Here is a 20,470-nt window from a genome sequence, read left to right as displayed (position 1 = left end):
CTTACCTTTTTTTTTTCTTTTTTTTTTGTTGGTAATTTCAATGTTAGGTTCATATTTATGGAATAATGTGTCTTAGATTTCTTATGTTAAACTTTATTTGTCGAACCTTGAGGAAGACATTTTGTATTTTAAATGTGTTTTAACCTTATGTAAACTTATAAAAAGTTGAGATATGTTGTATTGTCTTAGATTTTTGCACCTTCAGATAATTCAGCAACATCTAAAATGAGCTTGATTTGTCAAGTATAAAGCAAATTCACATTTCAAAATTATATACATGCCAAAAATTTTCAAAATTCCACAGAAATTTTAAATTTTGGTACTTACTGACCAAAAATGATACATATATACTAAACTTGTATAATGATTATTTCATTTTAGGTCGAGCATTTGGCAATCTTGGGTTATCTCATGAATCCCTGGGAAATTACAAGGAGGCAATAGAATACCAGGAACAACATCTTACTATTGCAGCCCAGATGAACGACAGAGTGGCGAAGACACTGGCGTATAGCAGTCTTGGTAGTTACATCATCAGCTTCTTCTCAATAAGATTTTGTTGGTTGATTAGTCATATGGGTAATTTTGGTAATGAAAGTGCAGATGAAGCAGCAAAGCTGCCTGCCTTTACCATATGTGCTTGCTTATAAGTCGAGTCCAGCTGCAAACAACATAGATCCTGATCTGCCATTTCATAATGTGCCTGCAGATTAGGTTCAATATTGTTTGTTCTACTGATAACTCCTAACAAATTGCATGGACCCAGCAGATCTGGGTCTTGGCAATTTTCAGTTGGAACTTTCTTATAAGCAGTTGTATAGCTGGAAAAAGTAGGCTTAACTGAATCATGCAAACTCCTTCCAGATCTGCCACAGTATGTTGATGTTTAATTGAGTGTTGTATAATCAGAGGCTGATATTGAAATTTGGAATGCTTAATGACTACTGTGTCATCTGTTGTCAGGACAACCCAAGAAGATGTGGGAAAAGTTGAGCCATCACATTGTATTGTGCACCTGAATCATCACTAAACAGCTGTTGTAGCAGTTTTTGTCATTCTTATTAAAGACCCATTTGATTGGAAGCTTTTACTACTGTAGCGTTGAAACAAAAAAAATGATTTCTCCAAAATGTGCTTTCAAGTGACAAATTCTCAAATAATGTGTTATTACATATAGTTAATATCAGAATCATGACAATTTTGATCCACTTTTGCTATGTCAAAAAACTAATGAGATACATGATCCATTCATGTTTTGTCAAAAAACTAATGAGATACATGATCCATTCATGCTATGTCAAAAAACTAATGAGATACATGATCCATTCATGCTACGTCAAAAAACTAATGAGATACATATCCATTCAAGCTTCATCAAAAATCTAATGAGATATTGAATCCATTCATGCTATGTCAAAAAACTAATGAGATACATGATACATTCATGTTTTGTCAAAAAACTAATGAGATATATGATCCATTCATGTGGCACCAAAAAAATAATGAGATACATGATCCATTCATGCTATGTCAAATAGCTAATGAGATACATGATCCATTCATGCTATGTCAGAAATCTAATGAGATACATGATCCATTCATGCTATGTCAAAAATCTAATGAGATACATGATCCATTCATGCTATGTCAAAAAACTAATGAGATACATGATCCATTCATGCTACGTCAAAAAACTAGTGAGATACATATCCATTCATGCTTCATCAAAAATCTAATGAGATATTGAATCCATTCATGCTATGTCAAAAAACTAATGAGATACATGATCCATTCATGTTTTGTCAAAAACTAATGAGATATATGATCCATTCATGTGGCACCAAAAAAATAATGAGATACATGATCCATTCATGCTACGTCAGATAGCTAATGAGATACATGATCCATTCATGCTATGTCAAAAACTAATGAGATACATGATCCATTCATGCTATGTCAAAAATCTAATGAGATACATGATCCATTCATGCTGCGTCAAAAATCTAATGAGATACATGATCCATTCATGCTATGTCAAATAGCTAATGAGATACATGATCCATTCATGCTATGTCAAAAAACTAATGAGATACATGATCCATTCATGCTACGTCAAAAAACTAATGAGATACATATCCATTCATGCTTCATCAAAAATCTAATGAGATATTGAATCCATTCATGCTATGTCAAAAAACTAATGAGATACATGATCCATTCATGTTTTGTCAAAAAACTAATGAGATATATGATCCATTCATGTGGCACCAAAAAAATAATGAGATACATGATCCATTCATGCTACGTCAGATAGCTAATGAGATACATGATCCATTCATGCTATGTCAAAAACTAATGAGATACATGATCCATTCATGCTATGTCAAAAATCTAATGAGATACATGATCCATTCATGCTGCGTCAAAAATCTAATGAGATACATGATCCATTCATGCTATGTCAAATAGCTAATGAGATACATGATCCATTCATGCTATGTCAAAAAACTAATGAGATACATGATCCATTCATGCTATGTCAAAAAACTAATGAGATACATGATCCATTCATGCTACGTCAAAAAACTAGTGAGATACATATCCATTCATGCTTCATCAAAAATCTAATGAGATATTGAATCCATTCATGCTATGTCAAAAAACTAATGAGATACATGATCCATTCATGTTTTGTCAAAAAACTAATGAGATATATGATCCATTCATGTGGCACCAAAAAAATAATGAGGTACATGATCCATTCATGCTACGTCAGATAGCTAATGAGATACATGATCCATTCATGCTATGTCAAAAACTAATGAGATACATGATCCATTCATGCTATGTCAAAAATCTAATGAGATACATGATCCATTCATGCTGCGTCAAAAATCTAATGAAATACATGATCCATTCATGCTGTGTCAAAAATCTAATGAAATACATGATCCATTCATGCTACGTCAGATAGCTAATGAGATACATGATGCATCCATGCTACTACATCAAATAGCTAATGAGATACACGATCCATTCATGCTACACCAAATAGCTAATGAGATACATGATTCATTCATGCTATGTCAAATAGCTAATGAGATACATGATCCATTCATGCTTTGTCAAATAACTAATGAGATATAGTAGCCATTGATTCTGTATCAAATAACTAATGATATATTGGATCTATTGTATATCAAATAACAAATGAAATATTGGATCCATTCGTGCTGTGTCAAATAACTAATGAGATATTGGATTCATTCATGCTATGTCAAAAAACTAATGAGATCTTGGATCCATTCATGCTATGTCAAATAACTAATGAGATATTGGATCCATTCATGCTATGTCAAATAACTAATGAGATACATGATCCATTCATATTATGTCAAATAACTAATGAGATATACGATCCATTCATGCTATGTTAAATAACTAATGAGATATACGATCCATTCATGCTATGTCATATACTAATGAGATATTGGATCCATCACTGCTATGTAATACGAAGAATGTATTTTGTATTTTTTACCTTCAAGATTCATCTAAATTCATTTATAAAATTATGCTTTTTTTCAGGTCGCATACACCATGCCATGGGCAACCATCCACAAGCTGTGGAGTATTTACGACAGGGCCTTCAGATTGCTGTTCAGCTTGGCCGCATGGAGGACGAAGCCAAAATTCGGCATCGTCTTGGATTGTCACTCTGGGGAAAGGGAGACTTTGAAGAGTGCCAGCAGCAGTTGTCCAAGGCATCCGAGTTATTTGAAAGCATAAGAAGAGATGCACAGTTCAACAGTGAATACAAACTGTCTCTCTTTGACCTTCAAACGGCCTGCTACCAGGCTCTTCAGGTACATACAAAGTATCAAAATGGTATATGCATAAAACTATATGTCTGCAGAGAGAACTCATTTGATATGGCATATGGAAACACCGAAGTTAGAAGGCAAAGATGTATTCATAAGTTATATTGAATGAGTTCTTTCCACCATCTCCAAACCGTTCCGGTGGCCTAGTGGTTAGAGCATCCGCCTCAGATGCAGGAGGTTGCAGGTTTGAATTCCAGCTGAGTCATACCGAAGACTTATAAAATGGTACTAACAGCTGCCTCGCTTGGCACTCAGCATTAAGAGGTTAGTGTTGGGACTGGTCAGCCTGCTATCAACATAAATAATGTGATCGGGTGGGACATCATGCTACATGTCTACAGCATGATGCCCCAGTGCTTGACATCACTATAAACTGCCAGACTGCAGACATTGTAGTGATATGACTGAAAAATTGTTATAGCTACATTAAAAATCCAATCACACACACACTCCACCACCTCCAAACAAAACATGGCTGTAGTAATGTGCTTATTACATGTCCCCATTTGAAGCTTTCTAATATTGTTTATTACATGTCCCCACTTTATGCTTTCTAATATTGTTTATTACATGTCCCAATTTTATGCTTTCTGATATTGTTTATTACATGTCCCCACTTTATGCTTTCTAATGTTGTTTATTACATGTCCCAATTTTATGCTTTCTGATATTGTTTATTACATGTCCCCATTTTATGCTTTCTGATATTGTTAGCTTTACAGTGTGATTGAATTCCAAAATGAATTGGGATTTATGCAGAATTGATATATTTTAATATTAACAAGTGGACATCTTAGAAACCATCCAGCTAGTTTACAGTCTGGGTGTACATTATGGAAATATAGATGGCATTGTTATGTTATGTGCCAAAGATTTTCTTGGGGATTCTGAATGTCGAAAAACAGACCCCAGTTCCAACATGAATGGGACCATATCACGTTTATTATTTTTCAATGGCTGCAGTAATACAATACCAGTTACTGTTGTCTTTCTTACCTCTTCCTCGGTGAATGTACCTTCATCCAAGCTCATAATTCCATCTTTCCCTCAGATGAATAGGACCATAGCCCAGTCTAATTCCCATGTCATAGGTCCATGTGGAATACTCTGTTTTTCCCACACAGATGTTCACCCATGGATAATTTGCCCTTCTTTCATATCCCAAGATGTATTTTGGCAATTTGATCTGAGTTTTTTTTTTCATTTTCGTCAAGAGATTATACCTTCTCTCTTGCAAAATTGAATGTTAGAATTGAGGTCTTTATTGCACCTTTTTATTTAGTGGTGCTCAGATCATATTATAACCTTCCCCTTCTACCTGTGACAGGGTAAGTATTTGTTACCCCATTATTGGTAGCCAAAATTTGATTGCCTGTCAGTGAGTATCACTCAGCAGTATAATCATACAGGCCTATGACATGGGAGTCAGACTGGGTTTGTGTTCTTTCTGTTCTTGATGTTCTGGAACTTCATCTAACAGGAGGATGGAATTGTGAGCTCAGACAAATTTACTTTTGTTCCAAAAGAGACAATAGTGACAGGTATTACATAATAAAATAGTTAGCTTTCCCCCCTACGCAAAAACACCATAAATTGCCCAATAATGATGGACTCAGACCCATTTACAATAACATTAGAAAAATCGCTGAATAGCATTTTGCATTGTCAGAAATTTTACCAGGCTTTTCATCAGAACAGACATGCAAGGGAGATAACTGTGATCTCACTTTTAAGACACTATAAATAGACAAATTTTATTTATGGCTGGTTTGCATTTACATAGTTAGAAACATGAGATCATTAGAACTATTTTACTGGCTTAAAGCAATAAAAATAACAATTCCAACGATCATGCATACATACATACTTGTACAATTAGTAATTTTGCACAGGAAGTTTATCAATTGCTATATATAGTTGGTTACAAGGCAAGTCCTACTGCAAACTTTGTAGACTTTATGTGTTGGTGAATTATGTGATCCGTACCTGTACAGTTTGCAGTGGACCCATCTTATAAGCAAGTATTTACAGTTAGACCTGTCTCTTAAGCAAGTATTTACAGTTTGACCCATCTTATACACAAGTATTTACAGTTAGACTGTCTTTTAAGCAAGTATTTACAGTTAGACCCATCATTTAAGCAAGTATTGACAGTTAGACTGTCTTTTAAGCAAGTATTTACAGTTAGACTGTCTTTTAAGCAAGTATTTACAGTTAGACCCATCTTTTAAGCAAGTATTGACAGTTAGACTGTCTTTTAAGCAAGTATTTACAGTTAGACTGTCTTTTAAGCAAGTATTTATAGTTGGACTGTCTTTTAAGCAAGTATTTATAGGTGGACCCATCTTTTAAGCAAGTATTTACATTTAGACTGTCTTTTAAGCAAGTATTTACAGTTAGACCCATCTTTTAAGCAAGTATTGACAGTTAGACTGTCTTTTAAGCAAGTATTTACAGTTAGACCTGTATTTTAAGCAAGTATTTATAGTTAGACCCATCTTTTAAGCAAGTATTTACATTTAGCACACAGAACAACATATAGCAAAGAAATAGAATATTTTTGTATATCAAACACTTGATATTTTATTATGTTGGTTTGGTGATTGGTAGATTGGGGGCTGGCTTGACCATATTAAAGTTTATTATGTTGGTTGGGTGATTGGTAGATTGGGGGCTGGCTTGACCATATTAAAGTTTATTATGTTGGTTGGGTGATTGGTGGATTGGGGGCTGGCTTGATCATATTAAAGTTTCCAGCAGTTGTATACTTGCAGTCATTTCAGTCCATAATGAAACTGATTACTAAATTAGATGTCTAAAGAAACTCTGTGAAATCATGTGTGAAATCAGGAAAAGCTGGAAGTTGAGATCATTGCATCCACAAGAGTTTGATGTTTCTTTTTTTAACAAAAAGAAGGATGAAATACCTGTATCTATGCTAAATAGATTCTTTAAAACACTTTTAAGCCTTTTTTATGCTTGAAGCATTGAACTCCCGTGCTGCATCTGTCTGCCATTGTACTCAATGCAGAAAAGGTGCATAATTGATAAGTATTATTGTTTCATGTGCCTTGTCTGACATAGTTAAAAGAATGTTACTTTTTGCCACAATTTGAGCTTTTGAGGTATGTTCATTACATCAAAAAGGCCTTATTTACACAAATTCAAAAAACACCAGGAACGACAGTTTTTCCTCTTATTGATCTTCAGACATAGCTCACAAAAGATTGCATTCAGTGTTTTGTCATATCTCATCTGTGAGAAGTGTTTCGACCATTTGCTGTTGAAACTTCTTGACTTCGGATTAATCTTTTCACCCTGTTCACCTCTCTGTATCTTATTCACGGTTGTTAATGCAGTCTGTGAAAACTCTAGTGAGAATAATAGTGCTGCGTCTTTCCTATGATGTTACAAATTGTTGAATGCTTAATCAGTGGTGATTTACAATTTCAAACTTATTTTATTGGTTGTTTTTATTTCTAAACAAACAGTTTGTTTGCTTGATTGATTTTTTTACTTCCTATCATTTTCTTGATCAATACTTTATTTGAAACAAATCCGCAATGATATTTATTGTCATTTTGATTATGATGCTTGACAATACGCATGCCGTTAGAGCGTTGATCACTTGTGCATTGAAGTGTATACCTTAATCTGCTTTATTGTGGCGGTGTGAAACCAGGATTAGAGGAGAAATTATTTAAATTTTCAAGGCAGTTGGACACTTTCACACAAAAATGTCCCAACCTGTGCTTGTTTTGTCAGATAATGGGTTTGAAATTATTTCATGTTACAGCCATGAAGTTAAGTGTAATGGAAAGAATAATGACCAACATGTGCAAGGGTTTTCAGCTGCTGGAGGGAAACGAGAGAACACAGAAAGTAAAAATAATTGAAAGCTACATGTAAAACTAAGAACTAAACACTATAAGCAAGACAGCATAACTAAATACTACACGTGACAGAGCTAAGTTACTAATATACGTCCACAGGGAAACGGCTTTTGGTGATGAACCTCAATCTTCATATGATGGGCATCTCTTTTACATTTAGCAATAGCTTATATTTTGAAGATCAAATTATCATCTGACAAAAGTGGCATTTAAACTAGTAAAAGAAGACAGGCACGTGCATGTTCACTGGAAAGAATCTTACTACAATCATAAATTGAGTGTGACCCAATGAAACAAGTGAATTATTATTAGCCTTGACACTTGAAGAGAGATGACACCTTCAGGGATGAAATAAAGGGATAAAATAACGCACTTCTGTTATATTACAAGATTACATGTGCTGTGTAATACATTCGAAACTTACCTGCATAATATGTTCACTTTTTTGTGTTGATAACTTGACTGCCAAGAAGTAGTTTAAAAAACAACATTATATTAACTTTTACATTTTTATAATTACAACATTCACCCGAAAAATGTTCACCAGTATAAAATGTTGCAAATTTAGTAAAAACAATAAAAAATTTAAGTAATTACGTTTTCAAGTTTTTTTCTCATTTAGCATCGCAGTAACAAAAATGTATTTTGCTTGGGACAAAATACAGAATGTGCTGAATGTATAATATTTGTAAAAAGCTAAATGATGCTACAAATATTGATTTACATTATATTTACAAAGATTTTCTACACTAATTAAAAACTTGTAGTTTTCAACTGAATATTTTCATTTTGACAGAGAGTACTAGTCACATTAGATCACCACGAAGAGGCATTGGTAGTGGCAGAGAGGGCCTGTACACGTGCATTTATTGACCTACTTATGGAAAGGCAGGCTGGAGTGGAGGGTTTCTATGGCAACCAAGACACCCACCCTTTCCCAATCACAGCCAATCAGATCCTGGAAACCGTCAGCAAGCAAAAAGGGCCAGTTCTGTGCTTCTCCGTCGCTGCAGGATTCTTATATAGTTGGCTTCTCACACCCAAAGATGGTAAAAAAAGAAAGACTTCTGCTTACCAACAAATTTGAAGTCAGTAGATATTGGATATTTGTTATTGAACTGATATATTTTATGTATTACAGTTTTGACTATGAAATTAGTGATGTTTTTTAAAAATAAAAAATACAGAGCTTCTACTAAAATTTACAAGAATCATACTAATTAGTTCATACCTTAGATATAATATATAATGTCAGGGTCAAAGACATAAATGTAGATTAGATTTACACAGCAAGTCAGTAGTAATAATCCATTACCAGCACTTTTTCCACAATAATTATGTTTGATAGCATATTTTAGTAACAAGCATGACATATCCAAATGAAAGAAGCTTTACATCAATCTGCAAAGTAAACACTTTGAACATCTACGGACAAAACCATAAAGATGAATTACATTCACACTGGATGAATTGATAACCATGGAGATGTTCCCATTTCATTCACACTGGATGAATTGATAACCATGGAGATGTTCCAATTGCATTCACACTGGATGAATTGATAACCATGGAGATGTTCCCATTGCATTCACACTGGATGAATTGATAACCATGGAGATGTTCCAATTGCATTCACACTGGATGAATTGATAACCATGGAGATGTTCCGATTGCATTCACACTGGATGAATTGATAACCATGGAGATGTTCCAATTGCATCCACACTGGATGAATTGATAACCATGGAGATGTTCCAATTGCATCCACACTGGATGAATTGATAACCATGGAGATGTTCCAATTGCATTCACACTGGATGAATTGATAACCATGGAGATGTTCCGATTGCATTCACACTGGATGAATTGATAACCATGGAGATGTTCCAATTGCATCCACACTGGATGAATTGATAACCATGGAGATGTTCCGATTGCATTCACACTGGATGAATTGATAACCATGGAGATGTTTCAGTTGCATTCACACTGGATGAATTGATAACCATGGAAATGTTCCAGTTGCAGAATGTGCTATGGTGTCTTCGTGGCTGTGCCATTTACTGCTGTTGGAGTTTGCCATCTGAACTGGCTGCCATTTGGGGCTGGAATCCATGGAAAATCTTCATACACCCCAATCATTTCATGGAATATAATTATTCTAATTTTTTATATGAACTCTTACAGCATCCATTAACATGGCAATTATTAAAATTGAGGTTTGTTCTTTTCAAACTGTCATTATGAATTACCCACAAAAATAATGCAGGTATAAGCTAATTTTGAAAATATCATTTGGTAATTTAGTTACTAATTTTAATTAAAGATTGGTAATTTAGTTACTAATTTTAATTAAAGATTGGTAATTTAGTTACTGATTTTAATTAAAGATTGGTAATTTAGTTACTGATTTTATTTAAAGATTAGTAATTTAGTTAATGATTTTAATTAAAAATGGGTAATTTAGTTAATTTTTAAAAATTAAAGATTGGTAATTTAGTTACTGATTTTAATTAAAGTTTGATAATTTAGTTACTGATTTTAATTAAAGAGTGATAATTTAGTTACTGATTTTAATTAAAGATTAGTAATTTAGTTACTGATTTTAATTCAAGATTGGTAATTTACTTAATGATTTTAATTCAAGATTGATAATTCAGTTAGTGATTTTAATTAAAGATTAGTAATTTAGTTACTTGTTTTAATTAAATATTGGTAATTTAGTTACAGATTTTAATTCAATATGGGTAATTTAGTTACCTTTTTTTAAGTGGAGGTTGGTAATTTAGTTACCTTCTTGAAGTGGAGGTTGGTAATTTAGTTAACTTCTTGAAGTGGAGGTTGGTAATTTTGTTACCTTATTGAAGTGAAGATTTTTTGGTAATTTAGCTACATTCTTAAAATACATATAGGTAATTTAGTTACCCTCTTTAAGTACCGACAGTGTCATTTGTAATTATCATTACTACAGGTATAGTAAAGTTCCATGAAGTCAGCATGGCAGAGCTAGAGTCAGAGGGAGATGCTGGTGATGCTGTCAGCCTGAAAAGTGTCAGTTTCTCCACCAACCTCCTTGACAATTTTGTTGGTCATGTGAGAGAATCCATGGGAGTGGAGACTCATGCCCCCAGTGGAGGAAGGTAATTGACGTTTGTTTTCAAAAAATGGTTTAATTAGTGACTTTCAAATGTTATAGTTACTGCAGAGATTTCTTCAATGTTTTGTAATTTAGCAGCATGTCAGTAAATTTTTTACTGGTTTGACTTTTGATCCCAGACAATTTCTGCATCAGTAAAAGAAAAGAGGCAAGTTTACATGAAGAGTATTTTTGTTGGACAGTTTACATGAGTAGTTTTGTTGGACAGTGTACATAAGTACTTTTGTTAGGCCGCTTAAATGAAAAATACTTTTGTTGGACAGTTTGCATGATGAATGCTTTTGTTGGACAGTTTACATGAATACTTTTATTTGACAGTTTACATGAGTACTTTTGTTGGACAGTTTACATGATGAATACTTTTTTTGGACAGTTTACTTGATGAATACTTTTGTTGGACAGTTTACATGAATACTTTTATTTGACAGTTTACATGAGTACTTTTGTTGGACAGTTTACATGATGAATACTTTTGTTGGACAGTTTACTTGAGTGGGTTGTCGGACAGTTTACATGGTGAGTACTTTTGTTGGACAGTTTACTCGAGTGGGTTGTCGGACAGTTTACATGGTGAGTACTTTTGTTGGACAATTTACTTGACAAGTACAATTGTTGGACAGTTTGCATGAAGAGTACTTTTATTGGACAGTTTACATGGCAAGTACTATTGTTTTGGAGTTTACATGAGTACTTCTGTCTGACAGGTTACATCAATAGTATTATTGTTAGTTTACATGACAAATACTATTGGTGGACAGTTGACATGAGGAGTACTATTGTTGGACAGACTACATGACTACTTTTGTTGGACAGTTTACATGAAGAGTACTATTGTTTTGGAGTTTACAAGAGTACTTTTGTCAGAGAGCCTACAAGAGTACTTTTGTCATACAGTCTACATGAGTACTATTGTTGTTGGAGTTTACATGGTGAGCAGTTTTGATGGACAGATTACATGGTGAGCATTTTTGATGGACAGATTACATGGTGTAAGTACAGTATACATGGTACTCTTCAGGACATGTTTTTTTTTGCTGTGATGTGGGTCTGGACATGGATCCCATTTTAATATGTAAAGAGTTGCATTTTATCATTTTATTTATAGTGTACTTTATTATAAGTCAATCTCATTTTAAGGCACTATACTGAATGGTTCCCAAGGACAGCATTATAATGAGGGAGTGTTGTATGCAATTTTTTCCTTCTTTATTACTTAATTTAAATTTCTTAATTTTTTCTTCATTTAATAGTCAGGCATATCGATCATTACTTTTAAATGTAGTCATATGGTTTATCTATCGCTGTAGATTCAGATATTATATAATTGGCATGTTTTATTGAACTACTGTTTGGTCTTCAGAAAGAACAAAACTAAATCTTCATTGAAGTCTTGTATGATATATTGTACATCAAAAATTCCTTTGATATCAAGCATTGGTTTTTAAATATAACTATTTAACAGGTTACGTCTGTCATTTTTCAGAGGACTACTTAAATCTGTGAGTTTTGATACAGATAGTGAAGCTGGGGATATCTGGGAGCAGCATTTGGAGGAATTGGGTGATAAACTCAATGCTGAGAATGATCGCACTGGTTTTCTCCGAATCGTGAACCGAAATCATCTATTCAACAGCAGTAACTATAGCCTCAGTAGTTTGTTCAGTATCTCGGCAAATTTGAATGGACTTACTTCACATTCTACAGGACTTGCAAGGAAAAATAGCGTGAGTTCTAAATTAGGGAACAAGTCTCCAGTAAGTGCCGTGTATGAACTTCTTATTGAGCCATTTGAGGACGTGTTAAAGGAACTTTATGAAGAACAAAATCCGATAGACCTTGCACTGGTTCTTCAGGGTGATATGTATCTTATTCCGTTTAGTATTCTGCGGAAGGATCAGACAATGGATTACCTGTTCGAAAGATTTAATATTCGCATGGTGCCATCAATTATGGCACTACAGGATGGGCAGAAAACAGAAAAGCTTAGCCGACCTGTGATTACTTCAACTGGTGCGATAATTGTGGGAAATCCGAAATTGACCCCCTACATTATCCAGCACTGGCACCTTCATGATATCTCATCAGCGGAGTATGAAGCCAGGATTGTAGGTGAGTTGTTAACAGCTCGACCTCTAATTGGTACAGAAGCCACCAAAGGAGCTGTTCTGAACCAAATTGAGCAAGTGGAAGTGATCCATTTTGCTTGCCATGTTTCATGGAAACTTTCTTCTGTTGTTCTTGCCCCCGGAGAGTTGACTTCGCCGCCTCATAAGTTTCCTTCCATTGACTCGGATGACAGTTCTAGTGACATCAGTTCTTTTGATGGACCATCCTTGTCTGAGTATTTGCTCACAGCTGCAGATATTTTGAATCTCAAACTTCATGCCAAACTCGTAGTTTTAAGCTCAGGTTACACAGACGATCGTGCAGGTCGGATTAATTCTGATGGTGTTGTAGGATTAACAAGATCATTCCTCTCGGCTGGTGCTAAATGTGTTCTGTACTGTCTCTGGCCTGTTCCAGATGGAGCATCAAAACTTCTCATGCGGACATTGTACACATCACTGCAGGAGGGTAAATTGATCAGTCAGGCTTTATCCATGGCTGTTAAGACTGTCCAGTCAACAAAGCAGTTCTCACACCCATCCAACTGGGGAGGATGGATTCTCGTTGGACAAGATATTCGGCTCAGCAGCAAGGTGGCTCAGATGGGTCATGCAATATGCGAGATTCTCCAGTCTACATTACAGTGCCGAGAAGCCATGAGAGTCCTGCTTCATCTGGTAAATAAATGTATCCATGTCTTTTTAAAATGGTAGTCAATCCTCAGTTTTCTGTTTCTATTTAGCACAATCTTAGCAGGGGATATTTAGACTGGTTCCTTGTTTCAGAAGGAACTGATTATGAGAAAAACTTAAGAGTAGGGAAGCAAAAACACCCAAAATTGGTTCTGTTTATTTTTAACCTCTCTCCCTCTGTCTCTCTCTCTTTCTTTCTCTCTCTCTTTTACTCATAAACCAGTCTGTCTTCCATCGTTCCAGTAGAAATTAGTTTGTTGTAACTACACCTCCTAAAACTATTTGGACAGTTTGCCATAAAACTTTATTCATACTTTCACTCTTAGGTCTAGCTGGTTCTAAATGTAAATGGTGCAGCTCAGATATCCAATATGGACACCATGGCAGCCACCTTGAACATTTTCTTATAGCTCCTTCTGAACAAATAGGTTGTATCAACCTTGGGTTTTCAAGAAACAACTTTTGCTATATAATTTATCCTAAATGAAAATGACACTGATCTGACATCCAATATAGCAGCCATATTAAAAATCTTACTATCACAACTCCTGATTTTGTATTGTGTCTTCTTGGCCCTAAACAAAAGCATTGCTGATCTGACATCGAGTATGACTGACATGGCAGTCCTATTATCACTGCTTCTATTGATACCAACATCGGGCTTTTGACTTTTGATGTCTAATTTGTCCTAAATGAAAATGGTGTCTGATCTGTTCCCCAATATGGCTGCCATGGTGGCATTCTTGAAAGTGTTGTTATTGCTACTCCTGGATGGATGGTCATAATGACATAAGATTTTCACCAAAGACTTATTCAGGGTTCATACTGAACTATGAATGATAAATTCAAAGACTTTTCCCAAACTTTCAAAGACCACAAACAGAGATTTCCAAGACCTATTTTTGCTAACATTGTGTATACAGGTTATATGAGAAAACAACGAATGCCAAATACTACAATACTGTTTACTGATTAAAGTCAAACTATAATTAATTTCCTAAAATAGCATTATAATGATCTGGAAAATAGGTTAACATTTGTTATTTTTTCAGAAATATGTAACATACGTGTCAGATTTAATTCAAAATAAATTGTTCTCTTAACAGACATCAGCACTGCTTTAAATGCATTATTATATTTGCTTTATTTTCTGGTGCGACTTGTTCTGCAGATTTTTTATTTTGTTGGTGCTTATATCCTAGAAACGAAACAAAATTAATTATCATTGCAAGAATTTTAATGAATCAAAATGAAAACAAATAACTTCATGATGTATGAAAGTAATTTTTAATTCGGTTTTACATACTAGTAAGAAACGCTATTTAGACACAAATTACCATTTAAAAAATGGCTTCTGAAAAAGTGAAATAAAATATAGGGGAACAAACAAACGGGGATGTATAGTCAGACTATAGATACACAAATCAATTCCGGCAATGTGATTTTTAAAAAAAATTTTTTTTTATACCACTGAGGAAAAAGGTCGACGGTTGGCAATGAGAAACGGGGACATTCCGTCAACTGGAAACACATTTTTTCATTCTTTTTTTTTATTTGCCTAATCAAATGACTTGACTTCCTACAGTTAAAGCTTCACAGCACACGTTAACGCCATTTCCTTTTTTTTTTTTTTTACTCGCAATTCAAGAACAACAACTCTTGCTTAACTCTACTATAGTGTACGCATGCGCACTTTGAAACTGTTTATCCGTGAATTGAATTTATTACAATGGATGTTTCTATATTAAACCAAGGAACATTATTATGTAGAAAAAAAATTTCGAAAATGATTTTTGTCCCTCAAACGTGTTAAATAAACCGACGGTATAAGTAAATTTAAACGGGCCCTCTTTTGCCATATCTCCCAAATCATCAAACTAAACAATATCTTATTTTATACCCAAAAAGTAATGAGTTACCATTATTTTTCCCAAAACTACCAATAGCTTATACTTCTGCATCTTTGTTCCACTAAATAAACAGTATGTAGTTACTAATTTGCAATTACCTTTGGCATGACTTGTAAGGGCTCCTTCTCCCATTGAAGCCAAGTTGATCGTCTTTTTACACAATGTACAAAACGCCTTTCGTTTACATAATTTATCCTTTTGCAGCCATTCCTTGTATTTCTCTTGTTCAAGCCAGATATCGTTGAAAGAGCAAAGACCTGGCATTTTTAAACACTGAAGATGTAAATCGACTGAACAAATTTTGAATGCTCGAGCGTAATACTTTCGCGCACTTGAACGATTCGTCAAAAGAAAGAAGCCAGGAAGACCAGCTACATCCGAAGCTAACGACCTTAGGCAATTTTATTTCCGACTTCCTTTGATGAAGTGTGTAGCCGTCTTGCTTTGATGAAGAGTGCATGTGTTATTGAAGTCGCCGCCGAGGCCAACTTTGGATGGCCAAACAAAGCCTCTTTTGTTATTGCGGCGGCAATGAAACTGAACGGGTCATCAAAAGAACATAACCATGATAACTAGATTACATCCGAATTTAACAACCTCGGATAATTTTATTTGTGATTCTGGAAAGAAATTACAAATTTTTAGGTTTATTTCAATTTTCAAAGACTTTTAAAGACCTCAGGGTAATATGCTCAATTTTCCCAAACTTTCAAGGCCTTGAAAATGCTACCTCATTTTTCCCAAACTCTCAAAGACCTTCAAAGACCGTACGAACCCTGTTATTGTGATGTCTGTTTGGTCTTCATTGAAAATGGTGTTGATCTGAATCCAATATGAACATCATCTTCAAAATCATATTTATTGCTATTCTTTCTAAATCAAAAGTCATATTGATATTAACCAGATGATTTGCTATGACGACATGCTGGACCAAAATGGAAATCTTACAGTATGGCCATAACACTGTCTTAAAAATCTTGTTACACATTGACATTGGCTTTTCACTAAAAGACTCCTCATGATGGCTTCTGGGTTCTTAACTAAAATGGTATTGATCTTGCTATATATAGTTGGTTGTGAATGAAAATGGTGCTGATATTACAGGCAGTATGACCACTGTAATGGCCATCATCAAAATGTTATTGCTACTTATTCAGAATGGATGGTTTTATCAGCGTAGGGTTTTCACAGTAAGATATCTTTTGCTGTCTGATGACAATTTACTGTTTATTCTGCTGGAATATCAGAGATGGTTTTCATGTGGCAGGTCTTCAAACCATCAGACTCACTGGGGAACTAGTTTTAGGTACAGCAATCTACATAAAACCCTCTCTGACTTGGAAGTTTGTACTTCAGTTGCATCTTATAAATGAACACAGTTCTAGTTTGACCATGAATCAGAATAAAATTCATTCAGTAAAATTCCCCATATTTTTTGCACCTTGTGTTTTTAAATGGTATATGCATGGGGAAAGGAATTGGCAATTCTCTGAAATTAAACCCATTACCACTAGTTGACTTTCATTCTGAGTTACCATTATATCTTGCTTTACTCTGCAATTATTGAGTTACCATTATATCTAGCTTTTTTATTATGCAGTTATTGAGTTACCATTATATCAAGCTTTATTGTGCAGTTATTAAGTTACCATTACAGCTACTTATATCTAGCTTAATTGTGCAATTCCTTCTTTCAGATTGAGAAGTCTTTACAACGGATCCACCAAGGCATTAAGAACTCCATGTACACAACCTATGTTTCAATTGAAAACAAGGTTGGAGTAGTAGCAGGCTGGAAGGATCTACTTCAGGCTGTTGGATTCAGATTTGAACTAGCCACCGGTAATCTGCCATCTGCTGTGTTTTTCCCACTGACAGACCCAGGGGGTCGACTTACACAGGCCAGTACCAGTCTTAAGGCATTACTAGGTGAGTGATCTTTAAATGACCAAATGTTATTCTCTTTACATGACCAAATGTCATTCTCTTCAAATGACCAAATGTCATTATGAAGTTATGAGTCAGACTCTGTATTAACAAAAGTACAAAGTCAAACACTCATATGTCCTAGTCTCAGACACACATACTTGACTCCTGTATACATCCTAAAAGATGAACCTTGACTGGAGTCCATACAATAGAATACAGCCTTGCCCTTGACCAGGGTCCATACAATGGAACACAGCCTTGCCAAGTGTTTTAACTGGCATTCTGGGAGACATACATATTTTGGTGAGAACTCGATGAAAAAACATGATGGTGTAAGACATTTCCTTTGAGGAAATATGGTATATATAGATGGCTTTATCTTCTTTGTTTTTTGCAGCTCTTTATATTTACGTGTTCAGAACAATACTTTTATGTAGCACCATATAGCCAGTATTGTGATGATGTGCTGTTAAACCCTGGCACAAGTACTGTAACTGGAAGGCAAAAAAATTTTTTAAAAGAGGGAGGAAAAGGTTGCAAATACAGAAAACTATGTAACAACAACAACGTATATACATTGTACATCTCATTTTTTAATTAAACAGTAAAGGTTTAACTCAGTTTATATAAAGGTTATACTCGGTTTATATAAAGGTTATACTAGGTTTTGTTTATCAGTTGTTCTTTAAGAGTGATGAAAGTTTTTGTTTTTTGTTTGTACATTGTTCTTAAGTGTCATGAAAATATTTCTATCATTCTTTTTTTGCCCCAATAATTTTACAATCTTCTATTTCTTTTATTAGGTCTTCCTCCAGGTGCATTGTCTGCCCTTGTCAAATTCTTGCCAAACACTGAAGCAGGGGAGGCAATTATTCATTTGGTAAGCTAAAATATGAATTTTGACACCTTATTCTGAAATTTAAATCATTTTCATGATATGGGGTTAGGGTCAGCATGTATGTTAACATTTAAACATTCAGACATGAAAATGTGTGAATCGGAAATTTGCTGCATTATCCTGTGATAGATAAAATGGAATCATTTTTAATTTAATACAGCTTCATTATAAGTGAGGTGCATGCCATCCACCTGCTAGATAATTATATTTGTTTACCAAACCGTATCATTTAGTTTCATTTCATTGATATTTGTAAGCCATCCGCTTCTTAACCACTATTTGCATAAATAAAGTATTGCAGTTTGATACAAAATTTAGCATATACATTTAATAGTATTTCAGTTATTTTGGGTGAATTTAATGAGCCAACTGGAAATGAAGCAGATCATCAACAAATAGTTTGAAATTTTGTTCTATTGTTAGCTGTATATCATTTTATTTTATTTTTATCCATGGTCAACCATAGAGGGGAAACTTGTGTCATAGCTGTATTATCAGTTATTTTCAATCTTGTACTTGACGCATCAGAAATGTTTCATCCCATCCCAAAAAATAGTGACATGTATGCATGGTGCAATCCCATGTTTTTTTATGGCTTGATGAAGCTTTCAAACAAAGAACATTTTTACAGAATTTTATTGCAGAAATAGTTGAGTTGGTTTCATCCAATCTGAATTTAATTGATTCTATTTCTCATGTCTAACTTCTCATTTGATGTTGCCAAACTGAGTATAAATTCTGTCATTTGCATTATACCGGTCCATGCTTGAAGGTTTTATTTAGTATAGAAGTAGAAATTTCTGAAGAAAATGGTTGTTGGTCTCATTGACTTGTATATTGAATGGAATGTTAACATATAGTCCTCTGGTTTATGAGAAAAAAAATTTCGTTTAAAAAGGGGGGGGGGGCAGAAAGCAGCCGTTATTCAGTATATTACATGTGTTGTCCTTTTTTCCATACAGATGAGAGAGATCCTGAGTCGCATGGCTGCCAAAGAAACAAGTGTGGCAATTCAGGTCAATGTCAATCTTTGGAGGACACCAGGCTGTCATGAATTCTTTGCCTCTCTTGGTATGTTACAGCTCTCATTGCTTTTCTTAACAGAACTTAAGTAAATTAATGATCAGATTTTTGCTTCATTTTTCTTCTTGAAATTTACCCAGTATTAGTTTTCTGGACGACAGTAATCAAATTTGTCCATTTGTGTTGCAAATTGATGTAGATATTATGATGTACAAGGTGTACAATATGTTTTGATCTGTTAATAGCATATCTATCTGATAAACGATTTATTTATTCTGTTCAGGTTTGGATCTGGTAGAAGTTGGAAATGATGATGTGACCCTGAGGTTGGGAAAACAAGCCAATAAACGACAGCTACAGTTTGCTTTACAGTCATTAGTAGCTGTTTTTGGTAAGATTTGTCAGCACTGTAGTACTTGTCAGCAATTTAACATCAGCATTTGAATCATGTACAACCAAGATTTTAAAACAAAATTTGACAAAGCTATTCAAAAATATAGCAAAATCAAAGTGTGATAAATGACCAGCCAAGACATTTTGTTGGAGTTCAGTCATACACAAGCAATGTTACATTTTTCATGAAGACTCTTCAGGTCTTTAATGTGTATGTAGGATTCATCTCCCTTTTATCAGGAATAAAAAACCTTTTAGAGGGTAGCACGTAATAAAAATATGGATACTCAAGAAAAACAACAAATATTCACATCTTTGCATGGTAGGAATATACAGGGTTACCCTTATCCATCTGTTCTTTCATCCATTCATCACACCTTGATTAAGTTTTGCATTTAGGCAATTTCAGGCACTGGGGTTAGGCATCCATACTTAATGAATATACAGTAATACCTCGTGCAATCGTGTTTCTGGATTTGCGAATTCACGGATTCGTGAAATTTTCATTGGTACCCTCTACGTACATGTTTTCTTTATTTTATTGAATTGTACCTTCGTTATATGACTTCTGTGACATGTGAAGTT

The 20,470-nt window shown here is 34.4% G+C and overlaps 1 protein-coding gene across 1 annotated transcript in view; it reads left to right on the top strand.

Annotated features, from left to right (window-relative positions):
- The window catches only part of LOC149775225 (tetratricopeptide repeat protein 28-like), a 167,391-nt gene that overhangs the window by 134,625 nt on the left and 12,296 nt on the right, over positions 1-20,470 (top strand). Inside the window, exons 6-14 of the mRNA XM_089944263.1 lie at positions 382-522; positions 3,589-3,866; positions 8,574-8,826; positions 10,749-10,917; positions 12,418-13,717; positions 17,340-17,571; positions 18,375-18,451; positions 19,432-19,540; positions 19,776-19,883. Coding sequence (XP_089800389.1) covers positions 382-522; positions 3,589-3,866; positions 8,574-8,826; positions 10,749-10,917; positions 12,418-13,717; positions 17,340-17,571; positions 18,375-18,451; positions 19,432-19,540; positions 19,776-19,883 — 2,667 coding nt within the window. The remainder of the gene's footprint in view (positions 1-381; positions 523-3,588; positions 3,867-8,573; positions 8,827-10,748; positions 10,918-12,417; positions 13,718-17,339; positions 17,572-18,374; positions 18,452-19,431; positions 19,541-19,775; positions 19,884-20,470) is intronic.

Source organism: Sinohyriopsis cumingii, chromosome 19 (assembly GCF_028554795.1).
Source record: "Sinohyriopsis cumingii isolate HCF-2022 chromosome 19, ASM2855479v2, whole genome shotgun sequence".
In the NCBI taxonomy this organism is placed as follows: domain Eukaryota; kingdom Metazoa; phylum Mollusca; class Bivalvia; order Unionida; family Unionidae; genus Sinohyriopsis; species Sinohyriopsis cumingii.
This window is presented reverse-complemented; position numbering and strand designations above follow the sequence as displayed.